Source organism: Aspergillus clavatus, genomic scaffold, assembly GCF_000002715.2.
Source record: "Aspergillus clavatus NRRL 1 1099423829798 genomic scaffold, whole genome shotgun sequence".
NCBI lineage: Eukaryota > Fungi > Ascomycota > Eurotiomycetes > Eurotiales > Aspergillaceae > Aspergillus > Aspergillus clavatus.
In genome coordinates this window covers 1,443,068-1,463,903 of record NW_001517101.1, presented here as the reverse complement: position 1 = coordinate 1,463,903, position 20,836 = coordinate 1,443,068, and the positions used below count along the sequence as shown (strand labels likewise).

Sequence of the window (20,836 nt, the reverse complement as noted above, 5' to 3'; positions counted from 1 at the left end):
TTATGAGAAATGAGATATGCAAATCGCTTGCGGATGTTGATGATGACGATTAGGTAGATGAAATAATGTTGAGCGTGGATGCGAGGGCCGGCGCGATCAAAAGCACTAATAGTCCTTGATTCCAGTCAACTGTGAGGAGAGAGGGTCACGTTAGCTTTGTCTAGAGGATCCCAGCACACTTCTGCCACCCTTTTTCAAGCCAAAATAAAAGGGAAAAGTCGATGCGATATATTTCTCCAAGGTCTGCTATTTAAAACGTACCTTTCGAAGTCGGTTCCAGCGAGCAAGGACAGGATCAAGTATGGATGTGAGACAGTGGGAGCGTCCGAGTCAAGGAGGATGGAGGAATCGTGGTCCGATCCGAGTGAGCGACCGGGTTGTTAGGGGACGCCGTCCAAGGGGAAGGAAGGAGGCACGAGACAGAACTCCCGCCCTGTACAGGCTTTTTAGGCCGCCCAGACAGCGTTGTTTCGACGCGGGAAAAGCTGAAAGCTCCGGGGACAAAATCTCCTAGAGTGGACACACAGTGTAGCGGGCGAGGAGGTCAGTTTACGGTCGTCTGGAAGCCTCAGGCCCTCAATCACGTGCACAGCACACGTGCCCATTATGTAATAAATACCCAACTTCGTAGCTAGCGCAGCTCAGGTCGGCTCGGGTCACGTGCATTTGACGGAATGGGGCCGCGGGTGGTAAATGGAGTGACCGTTGGAAGCTTCCAGCGCAACTGGTTCAGTTCAAGCTCACCATCCAAGACGCTTGAAGACCTGCTGTAAAATTCAGGACTTGCGTATTGCAAACATCACTTCTGGGGTACTCGAGATCTAGTCCTTCGCTTTAAACATGCCTGTTGTTGCAGCTCCTCCCCAGGGCCACGGCCCCTCTACCTTCGATAAAAGTGAGTATCAAGGACTGCCCACTCGGCATCAGCGAATCGATACGGTTGCTTTATGAGCAAACGATGAACTAACCTTTTTACAGTGAAAATGGGCGCTATGATGGGTTCAAGTGAGTCGCATCGAGGTCGTCCTTTCACACGAGACCTTTCCGCTGATTAGAATTCCGATATGTGCAGCCGTGGGTGGTATCATGGGTTTTATCATTGGTTTGTCTTCTATAAGTGTGTCGGCATAGGTGAACGAGAGTCTCATGCAATCCTAGGAACTGTTACCATCTTCCAGTACGGTGCTGGGCCTAATGGTGTGATGCGGACATTGGGGAAATACATGCTTGGTTCGGGCGCCACTTTTGGGTAAGCTCGCCGTTCCCAGGGTGTCTATTATATGCTGTTCTGCTCTACACTTATCTATGAGAGGAGGTGATAAGTTTCCCGAGTGTGGCATCACGTACTAATCGTTCTGCGTGTGGCAATTAGTCTTTTCATGTCCATCGGAAGCGTCATCCGTACTGAAGGACCTCACAATGACGCCTGGCTGCGTGCTCGCGGACCCCCTATGATGCTCCCTCGCCAGTCACCTCTACGACCTATGCGCCAGTAGAGAAAACAAGACTTGTTCATGCAGAGGCCAATGCTGGGGAGAGATACTTTACGACCTTCGGGGACGACTTGTACAATATTAACAACCGGGATGGGAAGTGCGTACGACAGGGACAGAGACCGGTGTGTAACTATCGCAACTCAATAGTTGTGGAGTGACAACGGGGACGATCTCCCTACATAATGTATATAACACGGGGACATTGGACGCCGAGTCAGGTCGAATAAGTCTCCAGTGATGCACTATTTTCTGGCGTTAAATCAAGGGGTAATCATTTAATGAGAGATTGACGAAATGCCAATTTACTGGCCAGATCAAGGTTCACTGTCGAATAGCAACTCCCGACGGCATATTCGAGGCGGTACGTGTATGGTCATCGTGTCTACGTTCAGAATCTCTTGGATCATAAGGGGGAAAGCTGCAGATCGTGCGCGATATGCACAACCCAGATCCGAGCGGGGTTGTCTGCGACAGGAGATCATTGACAGATACTGTTCGATGAGCACTCAGCAGCTCCAAGAATATGACCAGTAGGTACTCAACATAGCTCGAATGTCTTGGGATCTAAGGAGGAGAGATAGCAGTCAGCTCTCCCAGCGATGTCCACGAGCCCTTTGCCATGTATTTTCAACGTTTTCACAGATTCCATAGATGATCAGTTGCATAGACGAGTCCTCAAGTGCACGCTGAGTCATTGACAATCCTTCTTACTTCTGTCGATGATGAGAGTCACTATTGCTGCACCACCAACTCTCCCCATGACATGGGGATTTCGATTCTACCTGACAGTTGGCAGCTGGCAAACCAGTTGCATTGAGCGCTGACGAGAAGTGCAGGGAGATAAGGCACAGGTATATGCAGAGTCACTCTGACATGCATACAGGGAATGGGCCATCATGCTCTTGCTGTTGGATGAACAAGGGCATGAGACTGTGGGTGAATCACTGAGTAGGTGACTCAGTGATCGATATATCTTTGGTCAGGGCGATCACAGCATCTGGGTCTCAGGGGACCACAGTCAGATACATCATAAGACAAGCGATGGGCTCGATATCTGATTGAAGTATCTAACACATATATAAGAATGCTCATTGATTCACCTCGGATCTGAGATGGCTCATGTCAGACTGGATCCTACCTAGCGTATGTACAGAGTATGTCTTGCTGGTAAATGCGCCACTGACCGTCGCCTCAGGCCAGCAAGCCCCAAACTGCGCCATGTGATTCAGCCCTGGTGGGCTCGCCAACAACACTACTGTGACTTGTGAGTAATTAGTAGTAGTAGAAGTAGTTCTGTTGGTAGACGGTTTGGTAGTATGTATTAACGGGATTTGGGGCCACCGTTCCCGTGGGTCTTGTCTGGATTTTCAGGAACAGCCGCACAGGTGGATTACTGGATTTCCTTTCAGTTTTACTACTGGCAACTGGCAAGTGATGACTGAAGACCGACTACACAAGTGATCAGCGACGGGGATGAGCGACTGAGGGACACTTCGTCATTCGTGAACGGCTTGATTAGTCGAGACTTTTTTGCTCCGAAATTTGCCATTAGGCGAATATTGGAGTCTAGATAGCTTTTGTACTCCGTCCAGTGCGGCGATTCGCCGGTCCAACAGAGGCAAAGCTGCAAGAGGCGAGGAGACGAAAAAGGGAAAATACGAGGATTGCCGCGAGACTTACCTGAATGGATCATAATCAATCCAATCTACGGAGCAGACTGTGAAGGTGCGACATGCTGAGTGAAACAAGTTGGGAGAATGCGCCATGAGTCTTGAAGAAGAACATCATCATCATCATCATAATAAAGGCAAAGAATTCAGATGAGATTTGAAGACCATGATCATCAACATGAATTTGCAATGATTTCAAGTTTTTCTTTTTCTCTCTGATCACTGGAAATCGTCCTCCATCCTTTCATGAAGCTCATTAAAGCACCCAAGAGTCCAAGAACGCCCCGAGGGTCCATCTAATTTAACGATGCCTGAGGTTGCGAACCTGACTTGCCGTGCCTGACTAGGTCCCAAAGTCCCAAGCTTCCCACAGCGAATCAATGGGTCTGATTCCGGGCGTTCCTGGGGGCGATTCTTGGGTTAATTTTGTTTAGGCTTTTTAGTGCCATGCAGAAAAGAAAAACAAAACGAAATGAGATGGCTTGTGGTCCGTGGATCGCATCATTCCGGCCATCGTCAAGTCAACGACTGCAGAAATACCTCTACCAGCGCCAACTCACCAGCCGTGAGTGTGACGATGAGCTCGCCTCTCTGTTCGATCATGGTTGGTTCGCCTTCTTCTTGATCCATCGCAGTCTGCTTGATTCGGTAGTGATCCTAGGAAAAGAGAAAGTATTTTCCTTGTCAGTCTAGGGTCTGGACATCTGGAGTCCTGAACAGTCGACGGCAGTCGACCCTCAAGTCCAGTCATGATCATGGCGATCCCAGATCCAATAGGAAAACCATCACAATGAAAAACTTTGCACAGTAGTCTAGTGTACCTTGAGAAATAGCGCGAGTCGCCTTGGATGCCCCCCTTGCGACTGGAGTTCTGGAGTCCTGGACGGATTCCCAAGGCCGGCTGCACAACACACACGCTCTCGTGTTGGTAAATAATCAACTAAGATTAATATGGATGCCCCTGTTGGGCTATTAATCTATTGTTGTTCTCCTTCATAAATCCTCCCTTCCACACGTTCGTTGTTTGACATTCTTTTCTCTCCCGTCTCTCTCCCGTCTCTCTCTCTTTCCCTTTCGCTCCCCAGGCCATCCCATATTGAGCAGCGCTCTCCCCACGTTCCTTACTATTACAAACTTCCTTTGCTTCCTGACTTACGACGCTCACTCGTTCGCGTACCTAGTCTCGATCTGAGTATCCAGTCATTCTTCTCACACCCTGACATATCGAGCCTGCTCAATCCTTGCGCCTTCTCATTGTCTCGTCCCCTGTGCTGGTTCCAGTCTCACCGTGAACACACCTTGTTGTCAACTCTTATCACTGTCGCGTGCCCCCCATCAACACTCTCCTCAGTCAACATGAAGGTTAGCGCTCTTGTCTCGTCGGTCCTCTGCCTGGCCGCGACCCAGCTTGTCGCCGCAGAGACCGTTACTTCGACCTTCACCCACACCATCACCAGGACGCTGGTCCGCGTCAACTCGGAAACCCCTGGAAGCTCTGCTAGCGTGAGCTCCTACGTGGTTCCTTCGAGCTCTGCGACTCCCTCCAGCAGCTGGGCAGCCAGCAGCGGTGCTGCTGCGACCACTCCTGCCAGTTCGAGTACCCCGTCTCCTTCCACCGTCACCCACTCCGGTGCAGGAAGCATTGTCGATGTGCGCATGCCCGTTGCGCTTGTCGCCGGTTCTGTCGCCCTGTTCCTTGGCGCTGCGCTGTAATTGCTTCCATGGATTGGAGTGACGTTCGCAACCTGGACAAGTCTGGTACAACTGGGAACTTCTCCCACTCGTCGTTCTTCACCGTTTGCGAATGGCTGTCTATCGACTTCGGCCTCTTTTTTTCTTTTTTTTTCTCTCTCTCTTTTTTTCTCCTCGCGCGCAAGTGACAGCGCAGGACCAAGATCAGAAGATCTTCGTTTTATATATCTTTTTTCTTCTATACTTTTATTTCGCACACTCCCCTTCGGATTTGCCTACGATTGGAGGAATGAAGCAGGAGGTGGAGGTGCTTTGAATTCATATACCCCCTTTTTACGACTTCTTCATCATGAGTTGACGGTGTTTTGCCCTCCTTGATGTCTACCGGGGTGATCCGGTTACGATTCACGGAGTTTCAGTTACGTTTGGACGCGCGAAGGTGGTTTGTTGAGCTTGGAGGATATTCTTGCACATACCGTAGTAAATAGGCCATCGAAAATCAATCAGATTATCAAAGTTGCTGGTCAGATCCGTTGGAGAGCATTTCCGCCATAGGTTCATTCATGTAGTTTGAATCGGCGCCGTTCAGCAGAACGCATCAATATCTGGCGGACATGAGCATCAAGAATTCGACCCCAAACCCCAGGTTTGTCGATCTCAGTGGAGTAGGAGTTCGACATCTAATTATCTCGATACTCTCCAGATGATCAAGATTCCAGAATCCAGATAGACATGCAAGGTGGAGTGGATACAAATACAATAGTAGTAATAGTGGTACATACTACATAATCAATCTCATCCAAGCTCTGCTTAACTAATCAGCGCGTGGCAGGCGAACGCGTGCGCCATTTCGGGTAACCCGTCAACTGCCCAGCTCTGGGAATTGAAGAAAAGCTCTCCTATTCCTAATTTTTTCCCTCGGTCACTTTCTCATTGGCACCTCCACATTCCTCCAGTCATCATGGCTCTGGCGCGGATCGGGCGTCATTGAGCGCCATCATGCTGAGATCGCCTGAGAGTTCTACTTCTACATTGCATCCTGCGGGCTGATCTGCGTCTGTTGACGTCGCGAATTCCTTCCCCCACTAGTTTACAGAGTACGTCCACGCGCCGCAACCTCAACGTCAAATATTAAGATAAAAAAACTCAAAATCGATAATATCCACAAAACGCATACCGCATTCCGAGAAGACGACGACAAAAAAAAATCCCCGTCAAAATGGACAACGAAGTCCCCCTGCCCCCGCCGCGACGCATCCGCCATCGCTCGCCCGCGACGCGATCCCACGCCACCACCACCACCACCACCGGCTCATCGTTGAAAAAGACATATCGGCTCTCGCGGTTCGACGACCGATCGAGCCAGCCGTCCAGCGATCCGGCGCTCTTCTCCAGCGATGATATCCCCGCGTCCGGGCTGGAAAACTACAATGGTCCCGTCGCTTCGGCAGCGGGTCGGAAGAGGCGATACCGGGGCACCTGGTGGGGAGAGACCGTGGTTGATCCGAAGCGGAAGAGGGCGGATTTCAAGGATAAACGGCTTGTGGATAGTGGTGTGTGGATGGGGAGCGATGAGTCATTTGCGGAGTCGCTTCTGCCGTCTAAGGATGCGTTGGCGTGGGGGGAGGAATTGGCGAAGAATATGAAAGGTTCGACGGCGACGGCGACTATTCTTGGGAATGATGTGCAGAGTGCAGTGGGTGATTCGAACGCTGGTGCTTGGGGATCGCAGCACGCGACCGTGCAGCAGCGGGGAGGAGCATTTCGAAAGGTGGAGGAGCCGAGGGAGCACCAGCTCGCGCGGACGATCATCCATGATTGTTTGGAGAAGGGGCAGGATAGCGTGGACTTGAGGTGGGTGCGCTCCCTGTCAGTTGCTTTCTGTATGGGATGGTACTCTAACGTTTACAGTGGTGGGGTTCTGAGGATGATTCCCCCTGGCTTGCTGCTTCCTCTTCAGCATCTGACCAAGCTGCCCTCCATCATTGAGCCTCCGATCTCGGAAGAGGGATACAGCGCTCTACATCCCTTCCTGCGGTTGTTTCTCGCTGGCAATGCGCTCACCGCAGTCTCGGGCGAGCTGTTTGAACTGAAGTGCCTACGGGTTCTCAGCCTGCGTAACAACAAGCTGACTGAAATCCCACCCGCTATCCGACGACTGACAATGCTGCAAGAGGTCAACCTCTCGGTCAACCGCCTGCAATGCCTGCCCTGGGAGCTGTTATGGTTGATCAAAAAGGGTGATCTCAAGCATCTCATAGTCCAGCCCAACCCTCTCCTGCAGATCAACGAAGTAGAGGTTGCAAACTGGTATACCCTCGATGGTAGCGATACATCGTCCCCCGAGGAAGCCCTGAAGTCGTGTGATTACGAGGGCCCAGCACCAGAGGAAGCATGGGCCCCCATCCACGTAGCCACGGGCCCGGTCCGTCGCTTCAATATGGAAGGAATCCCTATTGCGGACGGACAACCCGGCAGCATACCGATGCTTTCCCCAGACCGTGCATCGTCCCGTGTGCCGTCTCTGCGCGAAGTCTCGCTCCTTGCATTCAGCCAGTCGGCCTACTTTGACCAGATCTCCGATTCCGAAATGGCCGACTATCCAGAACTCATGCTTCGCCTTCTGCGGCAGGCGCGAGGCGTCCGAAACGCCGGTGGTCGGAGCTGCTCGATCTGCCACCGCAGCTTCGTCATTTCACGCACCGAGTGGATCGAATGGTGGGACTGCAGTACGTACGAGAACGGGCTCAAGGGCCCGCGTGGTTCGGGCGAGCAATTGCGGCCCCTGCCGTTCCGCAGAGTCGGGTGCAGCTGGGCGTGCGTCCCGGAGGCTGCAAGAACGGCGGCACAAGCTCAAGGGGAGTTGTCATCGTCATAGTGATCCTGCATGGTTCATTGTCGAATTTAGCGTGGGGAAGATGCATTTTTTTTTTCGTGCTTTGAGGGCGTTTTGTTGTATAGACTATTACCCTGGGTGTGTGCTGTACATATTTCGGCGCATTGTTGCCCCTCTAACCGCCTGGGGATGCGGGTGGTGTATAAATTTGCCCAGAGGATCGGATACGTCTTAGGTATGAGTGATCGATCAAGCAGTCTCTAGCGGTCCTACTGAATTCTCAATGTTGTGAGCCGCTATTACGAACATTCCGGACTAGACGTATCTCACAATAATCTCCTATAGACGGTTTCTTGATTAAATACTTCTTTAATATATGGACAGATACAATTGAAAGAATCAATAATCCACAGCCTGACATGCACTGCTTCCCCTCTGCTGCAACACGTAGCCTCCATCCCTAATAACCTCAGATCTTCACCGACAACCCCTCCTGCATCACCTTCTCAAGATCCGCCGCCCACAGCGCCGCACCAACGGTATTCGTAAACGAGAACATCAACGAGGCAAACGGCACCATCTCAAAGAGAAACGCGGCCATGCCAAGCCTACAACAATCAAGCAGTTAGTTAGCCAGTCAACCAACCCCATACCACCTCGCCTCTGGGAGACTGGGGCAGGAGAGGGGGGGGGGAAAGAACCAGCAAGAATTACATACCCAGTATACCCGCCGCGATTCTTCTTGACCCACGCCTCCCTCGTGCGGGCATCCCAGCCCTTCAGCTGGAAATACCGCGCATGCGCCACCGGCCCCATCCGCTTCCCCTGCACATACACATACAGCAGGGTGCCCACGACCGGGATAAGATTCAGCGGCAGGAGGACGATCGCCCTCAGCAGCGCGGCGGGCTTCGCTCTCTCCAGCGGGCGGCTGAGCATCTTGCCGAGACGCGCGACGGCGCCCTTGCCGGGGCTCTTGAGCTGGCGGCCCTGCGCGACGAGCGGGGCCTGGCCGCGGGCGACGAGCGTGCCGTCGAAGGTATCGGTGAGGGTGTCGGCGAGGAGGTAGGAGCGGGCGAGGAAGTTGGTGATGGTGGAGCTTTCGCTGAGGACGAGGAGGGCGGCGGAGATGGGCGCGAGCGGGCCGCTGGTGAAGGTCATGAGGGCTGCTTGCGGGACGTAGGTGAGGAAGAACATGGTTGTTGTGACGGCGAGGCCGAGGCCGATTGTCTGTGCGGCGCGGGAGACGAACGGCCGCCAGAGGTCTTTGTGGGAGGTGAAGTAGAATATCCCCTAGGGAGTGGGTTGATGCGTTAGTATACGGCGTGGATTGTGGGCGTGCTTAGGGAGTACAAGGTAGGAGGCAGACCTTCACGGGGTAGAGGTATGCGCCGGACACGGCGACGTCGTGGGCGACGGCTCGGAAGGTCGATGCCTCTTCTTGGAGAGCATCTTTGATCTTGTCGGACATGGTTCAACTATAGTTCAGTCTAGCGGCAATTGAGGGGGGATGTTTCGTGTGTAGAAAGGGAAGACTGAGTGAATGAAGCTGGTTTAAATATCGCGAGAAAGCTTATCTATCGGTGGACGCAGCATTGACGTCACCGCTGGGGGTCCATTATCAGATGTTCACCCTTGGCAGCCTCAGGCATGATGGGAAAGCAACCTCTTGGAATTATTAGACTAGACTATAATTAACAAGCAGACCACCTATGTATACTATGCCCGCATGCACACAGGGCAATACAGCTGATTATTGTAGAATCATACCTTCTGGACAACTTCGAGTTGTCCTGCATCGCCAATCGCAATAAGTAAGTTTGTCAGTGGATGTGCCTGCACCCTCCACTAGACAGCGCCCCAACGCCTATCCAGGCTTAATACGCAGTCCCCCAAGCTCGCTCATGCAGTACAGTTTAGGTGATGAAGTAACAGACGAAACGCTAGGAGAGGATTCAAAAGAGCAGGGAAAAGTCGTAGTTTTCTATCGCGCGTTATCTGCCCGGCTTTGATGCCAGATGGTGTCACCACTCAAAGCAGAGAAACTGAGCGCTGCCATATTTCTCCAGCTAGATTGCGGAGCAGAGGAAACATGTCCTTCCCGATGTCGCGCCTCCGAGCTCCGGGGATGATGCTCAAAATCCGATGTCTCATCCTCGCTCACACTAGCGATCGGCACTGGGGCGGATGAAGCGCTTTGATGATCATCTGAAGGGCCATGTTCCACATCGATTGCACGTTGAAAGGACTCGCGTGGCTCGACATCTGCGCTCTGAACCATCGATCGAACCACGTCTCCTTTACAGATCGGACATGTACGCCGGCGAGTGGTGAGCCAGGGAGTACTGCGATTTGAGGTTAGCAACGGTAGTACGCAAGGGAGTATCTTCGAAATACTTACATGCATTCTGCATGAAACTCGTGCCCGCAAGGTAGGCTCATCACTTTACTTTGCCCATCAACATACTCTTCCAGGCACACGACACATTCTACCTGCCGACCGGTATATTTGCGGCGCCATAGCGATGAGGAAGGACCAGACTTCTCGCCTCTCGACGATTCTGCCTTTGACATTTTCTTAGACCCGGCCGTCGTCTCACGCATCAGAGGTGGACGTGACCGCGATCTTTCATAGCCAGAGTGCCTGCGAGAGCCGAGCAGCGGGGACGTGGGTGAGACAGGTCCTGGACTGGGCGATCGGGACATGCTCGCCGCAGATGACGAGGTGGAAATGGTGTGATAGGTTCTCACTGGAAGGCGATCCACAATAGACTTCGGAGCTCGCCAGCGTCTCCGTCGAATGCGCGACCGAATCAGTAGGAGAGCGTACACAACGGTCAACGTCAGCAGGGGGCTGACAACAAGGACGAGCAGTGTATCGAAAAACGGGCTGGTTGACATGCTGGTTGGTGTCAAAGTAACCCACAGACCCTGGTGTTCAGTTGTTTTGGCGAGCTGGCTGTCCACCTCGTGCATTTGTTTGCCCGCCAAACCACCCGAAGAAGGAGACGAGTGAGCAGAGTTTGTGCTGTCACTCCTAGAGCGGAGAAAGTGTTTCGAGAACCATCCCTTATCGGAAGAAGAATGTCCAGGAGAAGATTCCTGAAACGCACCCTTCGACGAGACGGAATCTTTCTTGACTTCGCCGGAGTGTGCGACACTCCGATATTCGCCACTCCCGGGAGTAATGCTACCACCTTTGAGCAAAGAGGATGCCTGTTCCGAGCCTTTTCCACTGTTGCGGGAGTTTGTGTGGGTCGAGCTTGCGGCGCGGCTCGCTGCCGGAGACGGACTGCTTTTTGGAGGTAAGAGATCCGGATCTCTCCAATCCTGTACACCAATCATGAACCCGTCACCATCAATAGCGCCCGAAGCAGGTTCAGACACTAGGCGATCATTAGAAACGCGGTTGGATGTCGCCCGGTCAGAGTCAGAGTCCGAGCCCTGCGGTTGTCGATGAACCCGATCGATATTTCCGCTACTGGGAGGACGTTGATTTGGACGTTTGTTACTAGACCCTAATCCCAGAAGTGACAGCAGGCCGTGAAACACGCCGGCTTTAGGCTTTGGAGAAGGCTGCAGCGGATGGTCAATCGTGCTGTGAGGCGTGGACGTAGGAGACGATGTCACTAATGTAGTGGTCGTAGGGCCCACGCGCTGCTTGCCAGAGCTGCTGGAGAGTATCGCGCGGGAAGAGCCGGAACCGTCTTCCAGGCCCAAATCTGCTCCGGCCTGCGGAGGTACAAGAGAGGACAGCAAGTGTGCTGTTGTGTAGGAAGTAAATACGGCAGGTATGGTCACGTTGGAGGTATCCCCCCGCGCATACATAGTCACCAGGCTTCCTCCTCGAGTATCATCCCCAACGACGACAGCAATCGCGCCACGCCGCTGGGCCCACTTGACCTTCTCAAGAAAGCCACAGCCGCCCCTGCTCAGCAACACAACCTTGCCGCTGATCTCCGCACTTTCCTGTAAGGATTGTATATCTGCATGGGCAGCTGGCTTGTTTTGGCGGTGCTCGCCAGGCTTTTCCGTCTGAGCTGGGGTTACCACGTCTGAATCGGGTAAAGGATGGTGCAGATGGTCGTCGGTACCGTCGTTCGTGGAAGGTGGAGGGACTCCGGCGGCTGCGGAATGTTGAGAATCGGACTCGACCGGCGAGTCCGCTCGACCCTGGCCGAGAGAGGCTTCAAGATCCTCCTTGATACCAGATGCAGGGGTCTTGGCCGTCGTGACGGTTGACTGATCCGGTCGACCAAGGCCGTCACCTTCCTCCCATCCTGGAATATCGGAGCAGCCGAGTTCTCCTTCCACTCCGCCGTACGTCTTCTCCCCGAAGCCGCTTCCCACCCAGAGAGGGCCACTGAGTCCCTTTTCGGAGAGTAACGGGCCAAACGCGGCAGGTCTGGCTAGAAAGAAGGTAGAGTTATCATCGGTAAGGCTGATGATGGCGGAAGGAGGGAAAAGCGAAGAAGGGATGTTGAAGGAAAAGAGAGCGCGGAACCCGGTCGTCTGTCCAGCGAGCGAACTGGGAGTGGCTACATGAGGCGATGACGAAAGAGCCGAAAACAACGTAAAGAAGATAGGGAAGAAGATGATGCAGAAAACGAGAGATAATAAGCGTGGCGGTCGCATAGTTGAGGTTCAGGTTCGTTATCGAGACGAAACAAATTTCACGGACGATTCAGCCAGAATAGACTGAGGTTGGTTTAGGTATCGAGAATTAAGCCCAAGGATGGGCGATTTCTATTCGTATCACGGCCGTTGCTCTTATGACCGATCACCAGGTCGTCCCAAGGGTGATGAGTCCGACACTCATCGAGAAGAAAGGATCCTAAAATGGATAGATATAGGGAAGCCGCGCGAGACGGGGGGGTGAAAAAAAAAAAAAGAGAAAAAGACGATAAAGACGATAAAGCACAAATGAGATTTAATAGAAGTGAACGAGAGCGGCAGAAGGGGAGTAAGTATACTGAAATTGAAAGAGAGAGCGAGGGGGGGGGTGAAAGAAGGAGGGACAGGAGAGTGATCTAAGTACGGATAGTGTGGTCTGTTAACTCCTACTGGTACGGATAAGAGGCTTCGAAGTTTGAAGCCACCACCACCTGGAGAGCCACCGTTGTTAGTTTTCTTGGTTTCCTCGGCAGTCAACAAGAGCAGTGTGAACTGTGAACTAATCATATGGAGTATCCAGTTGGCACTTGGCACTATCAACAGACAACAGCACAACAGTAGATATGTTTCGTCAGAGCATCATCATAATAAATCAGTAATCACCGCCATTGCTCACTAAGCGGCAAACAAAGCACAGCCTCAGGCGGATCCATCAGGCAACGAACATTCTGTTTCAGCTGTGGGATCGCTGTATTGATGCTGTATTCCAATGGATTGGGCTGCAATATTAATAATGTGGGTAGAGGCAGGTGATAGAATTTGATCTACCATTTGTGGAAAAGCAGTAGATCAAGTCCTTTGGTATATCTCCAGACTCCATCTTCCTCTTCTTCAACATCTTGATTCTTGATTCTTGATTTCAATCTAACTACCTATCCTGGTCAGCCTGGTTGTAATTGTCTTACCAAAATCTCCACAGATCATGCTATCATTGCCCCACCGCTTATTTTAGCTGCAGTTGACTCTCTAACAGTAACGCCTTCCAAGATAGAGTACTCCGTAATACTTCAGTCTTAAGTCTTAACTCTTTATTACTCTTCAAGTACTCTCGTACAGTCGTTCTCCGTACTCTATACTATGGTGATCTGCAAACGCTTGACAAGACTCGACAACTGTCATTTGTTTGGGTCAAGTGGATCAGGAAGCTCGTTGCCAGTGTCTTGAGCTTGTCCGAATTCCAAGATCACCCGTGGTAAGTCTTTGCCGCACACTGGGCCATTAGGCTTACCTCTTGGATAACAATCAGAAATACCCCATACAAACTCCGGCATGGATAGGTGAGCGGTTCTAGATCGAGATCGGAATCGCAATGGTTTAGCGTTCCATGGGTATTATTGTCAACGAGGCTTTTCTATCATCAAACCGATTTTCCTAGCATTGTTCTAAAGAGCCCGGCTGTTTCATCAGCGCTGTTGTCACCACTTCCTTCTTTCTGGAACGGATGACGTTGAATGACACTCGACTCATCCTACAGTTTTCCCAATCCACTGTCTCTCATGGAGCAAAATGTGCGACAGATTGCGGATTATGACACTTGGATGATGGGAGTTTCCGATCGTGTGTATAACTACTAAAACTCTCAACTGGATGTGATGGCGTCACGGCGGTCTGGTGGCGAAGGAGCCTCTCGACTCCTAACTCCTATATAAATCTCAGATATCCAGTACCCGATTGAGGTGCAATTGTACATTTATATCAAAGTGAATCGAATAACGAAGCAATTCATCTCATAAGCCGTGTGGGGAATACATTACAGATTGTCAATATGTCTCATATCTTTAACAAAGTCAAGGATGCCGTGTCCGAGATGGTTCATGACGACACTGGTCACTCTGGCAGCAACAGTATGTATGGCCTAGGTCCAGGATGTATCAAAAAAATAATCTGATTGACTAACTATTCTTTGACAGGCAACCAATCCTATAACAATAATGGGTCCACCAACAGCAACTACAACTCTGGTGTTAATGATAACATCTCCAGCTCTGGCAACAACAATTCCTTGCAGTCCGGCAACTACGGATCCAATGTGAACAGCCAGGGCAACTATCAGTCCGATAACTATGGTGCCTCGAATGCCTATGGGCCTGACAGCAACAATCATTACAAGTCCAGCTCCAACAACTATGGCTCTGACAACTATAGCGCTGGTAATAACTCCGGATCTAACAACTCCGGATCCAACACAAGGTTAGTAGATCCAAGCATGGTCTTGGCGACTTTCATCAAGATTGACATGGATCCTATAGCTCCTATGGCTCCAACCGTATCCATAATCAGGACTTTGGGGATGGTCCTACTGGCAATAGCAACTACAACAACATGGGGTCTGACTCTGGCCAGTATTATTCCAAAGGCAGTCGCAAGATCAACAGCGCTGGGCGCAATATCAGCTCCCAATACCAGAGTGGCAGCGACACGATTAACAGCATGCGAGGCAACCAATACTGATGGCATTGGACTTGAACAAGGCATGGGATCCACCGAAATTAGATCAAAGCAGATTGAAGATCGTGTATATGGCACATTATAATAATAATAATAATAACTCTTGGGTACCAATACTTACAACATGATGCTGTCTGTGTCCTTCATATGAATGATATGTTATACCATTGTGCCCTGGGCTACTCGCACTTACCCAAACAGGAATCTCCTCCAACTCGATTTCCGAGAAGGGACGGCTCAGATGTTCCTTCCACTTTCTGTCTCGTACATAGTACTCTTGTCCATCTGTGGGAAGGAGCCATCCTGTCGACAGGGAGACTTATTGGAGCAGCAGCTATGGAGGGCAGCACTGCTCTCCGTCCAGTTAGTAGCCTCCAGCATCTAAATGAATACCATTCATCCATCAATCCATCAAGGCCATCTGAACATTTGCTCTTATTTACTTGGGCTACTCCACTTGCTGGACAGCAGGGTTATCTATTGCAACGTGCAATGGCCCTGATTTGAGCCTCACCTCACCAGATCGAGCACCCTCTGAAAGACCTGCTGAGGATTCTCGGATTCTAGTCTTTAAGCTTAGTCCATCTCAGTCTCCTGTCATCGACGGTGAGTAAATGACGGGTCTACGCATTGCGTTTTCATTTCCCAAGTGTCTTCTCTTCTCGCTGGCTTCGACATCACCCTGAGGTTCCTCCAACCAAACACAGAGAACCTCCTTCCAGCCACCCATCTCCGACTCTCTTCTCTTTCTCCTCCAATTCTTCTAACAACCTCCATTCTTCCAGCGGGTTCCGACTATCTTCAATACTAGGACGTTCAGATTCCCAGTCAATCATTTCCTTCCTTCGCTCTTGAACGACCTTTCCAAATACCTCTAGCAATCGCCCCCAGCCACGTATCGAAGCCAAACACAACCGTCCATTGGACGTGATTCTCGCTTTTCCTGGACACAAACATAGGCCGAGTCGGTCATGCTCGGCCAAGTACCGTCTCGCACGCGCCAAAATAAGCGAAATTTGACTAAAGCGTCTACTATAGACGCCATAGACGTGGATATGCAGCATGAGCTGAATAGTCTCGAGGAGCTGGCCTCCTCTCGTCCTATCGCTTTGAGTGAGCTTTGGAGCAGGGCAAGCTTGCGCGGGAAGGCGACTAGGTCTCTCAAGTCTGTGCAGCATCTTAGCGTACGTAGCGAGGATGCAAAAGACATTTCAAATGACGCAACATCTGCTGTTGCATCCCCATCCAAGACGCGTCCTCGTTTCACTTCTCTGCCCCAGCCTTGCAACGACGAGGGTCACAACAAAAGCCATCAAGGCGCCTCTTTGAAGCGTCCTCAGATTCAGTCAGAATTGTACACTGCAACGCAAACCGTTGAGGCGGAAGGACTGGGTTGGTATGCTCATTCCGATAATCTCATCCACGAGAATCCGCTGAGCTATACCACTGGTGTTGACCCTTCCCGTGCCCAATACCCTGGCCACGGTCATCATGAAGGCTCAGAAATTCCGTTCTTCAAATCCCGGGTCTTCCTTCGCATGGAGCACGCCAGTTGGCCTGGAGATACTTGTTCTTCCTACAACCCTCATGCAGACTGTTACAGTCAGGGTCTCGGCTCTGATGATCTGCATATGGCAGGCGCATATATAGAACTCCCTCATAGCAGCATCGATACCGAAGCCAATCGACTGTCCTATGATACGTCGACGACTCAGGGCTATCACTACAACAATGAAGACATCCATTCGACTCTCTTCGCCTTAAATCATAATTACTCCGAGCAACTTCAGCAAGGATACCAAGTACAGGAGCCAGAGCAGACTGAGACCGAATACTCGGAAGTGGTCCATGAGAAATTGCCCAGCAAATTTTCCAAATCGGCTCAGGCACGGATTTCAAGCTCTAAGGAAATTCAATACTCGAACCCCATTCGGTTTTCCAATGCTTCTCACCTCCGAAAACTGAGTGCTGCTGAGAGCAATTCGTCCAAGGACAGTGCTAAGCGATCTATCAAGGAAGAAGCGTCGGCTTACCTGCAGAGCGTGGTTGAAGATGCCCAGCAGGCGTCTCAAAATTCCATGGTGCAGTCGAGTACTTCAGTTCTCGGTAGACGCTCCGAAATCGACCACAGCGCAAACTGTTTGGGGTCGTTTCCTGCCATTTTGACCACCAAGCAAAAGAAGGTGGGAGAGACGCGCTCAGGCAGTGAGCAATCCTTCCCGTTGAACGAGCCCTTCACCCTGTTTCACGGCTCGTCCAGTTTAGGACAAACACCTATCCAACACAACGATCCGAATGGCAACGAGAGCAATGAAACACGAGAGGTGATTCACGGTCCTTATGGAGGTATTGAATCGGTTGCTGGCAGGATTACTCGACCTCCACCAGGACTGTGTATGCCATCAATGCCAGGAACGACCACCGAATCGTCGTATCCCGACAATCCCTTTGTGCCGAAGAGTGCCAGACTGGAAGCAGTCAATACTTGGTTTCATACGGACAATCGGGGCCAGGAGCAACTACGTCAATATGTTGCCGCCATTGCTCAGGACCACGCTGAGAGGACTGCGCTCTTTCACGATGGATCTACTTCAGTGCCTGAGGCTACGACTGTAATGCAGACCACTTTGCTATTGGGGAATGCCATTGCTAATCTCCAGACATACGTCTCCCGGAATCATATGGAGCAAGCCGAATACTTCGCAACATACGGAGAAGCACAACCGCACTGCTACGAGTCTAGTCCTGATGGGCATCCCAGTTTTTTCGATCGGGACCCTCTGTTTAATCAGTGGCGCCTACCGACCACCCGAGGCTCCCATTGCGTGAGCAGAAAATATGAGAAGGAACTTATCTCAATCCGATTTCATGAAGCGCGGGCCATCAATCAAACTTCCAACGGCTGGTAGAAGTTACGTGTTTCCGATCAACCCTTCCCTCGGTAACAAAGCAGCCATAGTTGATGAAGCTTGACACTATGGTAAAGCGTCCAGCCAATTGATCAGGAAGAAGGGGATTTTGTTGGTTCTGTGGCAGACGTTTGAATTGCGGTGCGATTGAATAATGTAGCCACAATGAATATGACCCTCAAAGGACTCATGATATGAAGATGCTGAAGCCTCCAACAGAATAGTCACGGTGTAATAAGTTCGGATCAAACGTTGAACAGGTAAGAGAAAATGATGTGCAGTATCGGCGAACTCCCTGGTGTATATATTTGTTGGCTCCAAGTTCATGTCCACCTAAATGCTGTGGCTAGAACCCAAATTTCACATGAGATATCAACGTTTCAACATCTGAGACAATTGGCGGGGCTGTACGCTAAAAATTTCCAAATCTACATTATATTGGATACCGCGAATACCATAATATCGCTTAGCTTAGCATCATAGCATGGTTTCCATCATTCTATGTGAGTTTGGAGTTTAGCTTCAGGAAGATTTATCAGCAGTCGAAGGCCGTTGATACGAACTGACTCACAGTCACCCCACCTGTGTTGAAGATAAAGTGATAGTTTTCCCCTCGAAACTTGTTGACTTGACTGGGGTGAAAAGTCTCATAACATCTAGAAGAACTTAAATCAATTCGAGATACGCAATGCCTCCATCCAAAGAGCAGTCCGAGTACCATTTCATCGGGAGCTTCACCCGATACTCCAGTACGCCAGACCATATTCTCCCGACTGGCGCAGTCAATCAACTAACCACCTATCACAGGCTGGACAGCTCGTGTTGAGACCGTCCTGGAGTACTTCCAGCTCCCCTACACGGCGCAGATCGTCCCCCTCAGCCAGGTTCGCCAGCCTCTGTTCCCCCCCCCCCCCAAGATACACAGCCAAAGATCCTAACAACCAAGCCAGGTCCGCACGGTCTCCCACTCGGGCCTCGTCCCTCTGCTGGAAAGCCGCTCTCTAAGCCCAACTCTCCGCATCAACGACTCCCTCGCCATCTGCGAGTTCCTCGCCGAGTCCAACCCACAGCTGAATCTATGGCCGCAGGACCGAGTCCTCAGGGCCATGGCGCGCAGCGCAGCCGCCGAGATGCACTCAGGATTCTCGACTCTGCGGAACACCTACCACACAAACTTTGTGGCGCGGTACCAGGGGAATATCCCCGTGTCGGAGGCTGCGAGGAAGGAGATCCGGCGCTTGTTCACAATCTGGGACGAGGCGCGGCAGGCGGCGAGGACTCGGCTTGCGGAGGCTGGGGTGCAGGATGAGGGGTTTCTCTTCGGGGCGTTTAGTATTGCGGATGCGTTCTTCTGGCCGGTGTTGTGGGTATGTGTATCTCCCCGCCCCCTTCCCCCTTCCCCAATTTCTGCGTGTGCTTGAGGCGAGGTGGGTGGATGTGTGCTGACAATCGCTTCTCTAGCGCTTCCGCTCGTACGATCTTCCTCTGGACGGCGCCAGCGCTGATGTTCTGAAGTGGATGCAGACGATGTGGAGTGATCCTGCCCTGCAGAAACTGGTGCATAGCTACTACCGCCAGGCAGAGCTACCTGAGAGTCATATTGAGCACTACGAGAACATCTTCCGCGATCGAGATGATATCCAATATGGACGGTTTCCGGAGGATTGGACGTTTAGCATTCCTGACAAGTCATAGATCTTTGGAGGATCATTTATCTACACTGGGGGGTGAACAGTATCCGCAATAAAGAAAGGAGCTGCCCGTCATCACCTCCTGCTGTCCAACGACAGCAGGACGTTCTTGAATATGGTATAATTCGACTCCCCCTTCGTATCCAACACCGCAAAGACGATCTCCTCGAACCCTCCAGTCCACTCATCCTCCTCCAGAACTTCCTTATAGATCCTGGCAACCTCATACGGCGGATTCCGGAACGCGCCGCATCCCATGGCCCCAAGGACACAATGCGTGATGCCCTTGTTCGCAAGCACACGCAGCACCTGACGCATCTTATTCTTCAGGATGAAGACATCACTCACGTTTGCTAAGAAGCCAAACCATCAGCACCACCCACATTCGCTCCCACATAACCTCCAACACAAAAACAAAAACAAAACCAAAAACAGAACAAAAGGGCAACCTACCAAACCGCCTCCCATCCCCCGTAAGCACCGGCCTTCTCAACGCCGCCAAACTCACCACCCCAACAACAAACTTCTCCTCGTCCCGCAAAAACTCACAGCCCGTGCCCACCTCCCCCCGAAACACAACCACCCCCGGCGACCACACAGCCCCATACACCGGCAGCGGGTAGTACCGCGCCGCCAGCGTCGCCGCAAGCGTACTCCGCAAACACAGCGCCTCCTCCTGCGCCAGCGCGCCGCTGAGCCACCCACCCCCGGCCCGCTTCTCACTGGCCATGTTCAGCACCCCGACGCGCGCCTGGCCCTGCGTGCGCTGCTGGATGGCCCGCGCGGCGGTGAAGCTATCCTGGTTTGTAATGGTGATGCGGGGGCGCGGAGCGGCGGCGGTGTTGCTGGCGTTGCTGGCGTTGCTGGTGCTGAGGCGTGGGAGAAGGTGTAGGTGGGCATGAGAGAGCAGCGATGCGCCGGTCGTGGCGGCGATGACGTACGGCGTCAGGGCGTGGGTTTCGGCAGCGATGTGTTGGCGTTGGAGGTTGTTGGGGGGTTTGGGGGTGGTCATTTTGAGGGGGAACTGCCTGTGGTGGGTTGAGGTATATTTGAGATGCTTGGGGGGGGGGGGGGGGGGTTGGTATATCTGGGGTTGAGGGATGTTATTATAGAATCGAATCATGATGACTCAAGCTTCGTATTCCGGGGCGGCCTATTCAAGTTGGCTTCGCGAGATTCGATACGAGAATTGTGAGTCAGACAGATGCCTCGTCTTCGAAAAGGACTATGGATGCCTCAAGGATAGGTGAACTCGAGCGGAAATTGTAGCTGATAATGGGACTGATCAGATTCCTTTAGGCTGCCGCAGTACACTCCGAGTCCCTGCGGGTGTATAACGAGGCAGAAACATGTTTCTCCCTACCTTGCACAGTAAACGGTATAGGCAAAATATACCTATTCATTACAAACATAGAGCTGC

General features: G+C 51.7%; 9 protein-coding genes across 9 annotated transcripts, besides 5 other annotated features; 6 read left to right on the top strand and 3 right to left on the bottom strand.

Annotated features, from left to right (window-relative positions):
- Positions 1 to 840: 840 nt before the first annotated feature.
- Positions 841 to 1,496, top strand: ACLA_092380 (MGR2/ROMO1 family protein; the record flags this gene model as incomplete). Its single annotated transcript, XM_001272965.1, has 5 exons — positions 841 to 895; positions 979 to 1,005; positions 1,073 to 1,102; positions 1,159 to 1,249; positions 1,373 to 1,496. The coding sequence occupies 5 exons, from the start codon at positions 841 to 843 to the stop codon at positions 1,494 to 1,496; spliced, it is 327 nt and encodes a 108-aa protein (XP_001272966.1).
- Positions 1,497 to 4,203: 2,707 nt separating this feature from the next.
- Positions 4,204 to 4,230: a microsatellite.
- A 292-nt stretch (positions 4,231 to 4,522) lies between these two features.
- Positions 4,523 to 4,879, top strand: ACLA_092370 (uncharacterized protein; the record flags this gene model as incomplete). The annotated part of the gene is made up of 1 exon (XM_001272964.1): positions 4,523 to 4,879. The coding sequence occupies one exon, from the start codon at positions 4,523 to 4,525 to the stop codon at positions 4,877 to 4,879; it is 357 nt and encodes a 118-aa protein (XP_001272965.1).
- A 1,198-nt stretch (positions 4,880 to 6,077) lies between these two features.
- Positions 6,078 to 7,736, top strand: ACLA_092360 (leucine-rich repeat domain-containing protein; the record flags this gene model as incomplete). Its single annotated transcript, XM_001272963.1, has 2 exons — positions 6,078 to 6,712; positions 6,770 to 7,736. The coding sequence occupies 2 exons, from the start codon at positions 6,078 to 6,080 to the stop codon at positions 7,734 to 7,736; spliced, it is 1,602 nt and encodes a 533-aa protein (XP_001272964.1).
- Positions 6,148 to 6,167: a microsatellite.
- A 427-nt stretch (positions 7,737 to 8,163) lies between the features above and the next one.
- On the bottom strand, positions 8,164 to 9,165 carry ACLA_092350 (EI24 domain-containing protein; the record flags this gene model as incomplete). Its single annotated transcript, XM_001272962.1, has 3 exons — positions 8,164 to 8,302; positions 8,413 to 8,987; positions 9,064 to 9,165. The coding sequence occupies 3 exons, from the start codon at positions 9,163 to 9,165 to the stop codon at positions 8,164 to 8,166; spliced, it is 816 nt and encodes a 271-aa protein (XP_001272963.1).
- Positions 9,166 to 9,678: 513 nt separating this feature from the next.
- ACLA_092340 (PA and RING finger domain protein) lies at positions 9,679 to 12,329 on the bottom strand (the record flags this gene model as incomplete). Its single annotated transcript, XM_001272961.1, has 2 exons — positions 9,679 to 10,039; positions 10,096 to 12,329. 2 exons carry the CDS (start codon positions 12,327 to 12,329, stop codon positions 9,679 to 9,681), a joined length of 2,595 nt encoding a protein of 864 aa, XP_001272962.1.
- Positions 12,330 to 14,133: 1,804 nt separating this feature from the next.
- Positions 14,134 to 14,819, top strand: ACLA_092330 (uncharacterized protein; the record flags this gene model as incomplete). Its single annotated transcript, XM_001272960.1, has 3 exons — positions 14,134 to 14,212; positions 14,279 to 14,558; positions 14,618 to 14,819. The coding sequence occupies 3 exons, from the start codon at positions 14,134 to 14,136 to the stop codon at positions 14,817 to 14,819; spliced, it is 561 nt and encodes a 186-aa protein (XP_001272961.1).
- Positions 14,525 to 14,554: a microsatellite.
- Positions 14,820 to 15,787: 968 nt separating the features above from the next.
- Positions 15,788 to 17,725, top strand: ACLA_092320 (uncharacterized protein; the record flags this gene model as incomplete). The annotated part of the gene is made up of 1 exon (XM_001272959.1): positions 15,788 to 17,725. The coding sequence occupies one exon, from the start codon at positions 15,788 to 15,790 to the stop codon at positions 17,723 to 17,725; it is 1,938 nt and encodes a 645-aa protein (XP_001272960.1).
- A 688-nt stretch (positions 17,726 to 18,413) lies between these two features.
- ACLA_092310 (glutathione S-transferase) lies at positions 18,414 to 19,420 on the top strand (the record flags this gene model as incomplete). Its single annotated transcript, XM_001272958.1, has 4 exons — positions 18,414 to 18,474; positions 18,533 to 18,609; positions 18,676 to 19,092; positions 19,187 to 19,420. The coding sequence occupies 4 exons, from the start codon at positions 18,414 to 18,416 to the stop codon at positions 19,418 to 19,420; spliced, it is 789 nt and encodes a 262-aa protein (XP_001272959.1).
- A 71-nt stretch (positions 19,421 to 19,491) lies between these two features.
- ACLA_092300 (uncharacterized protein) lies at positions 19,492 to 20,428 on the bottom strand (the record flags this gene model as incomplete). Its single annotated transcript, XM_001272957.1, has 2 exons — positions 19,492 to 19,769; positions 19,870 to 20,428. 2 exons carry the CDS (start codon positions 20,426 to 20,428, stop codon positions 19,492 to 19,494), a joined length of 837 nt encoding a protein of 278 aa, XP_001272958.1.
- Positions 19,824 to 19,858: a microsatellite.
- Positions 20,259 to 20,283: a microsatellite.
- Positions 20,429 to 20,836: the final 408 nt, after the last annotated feature.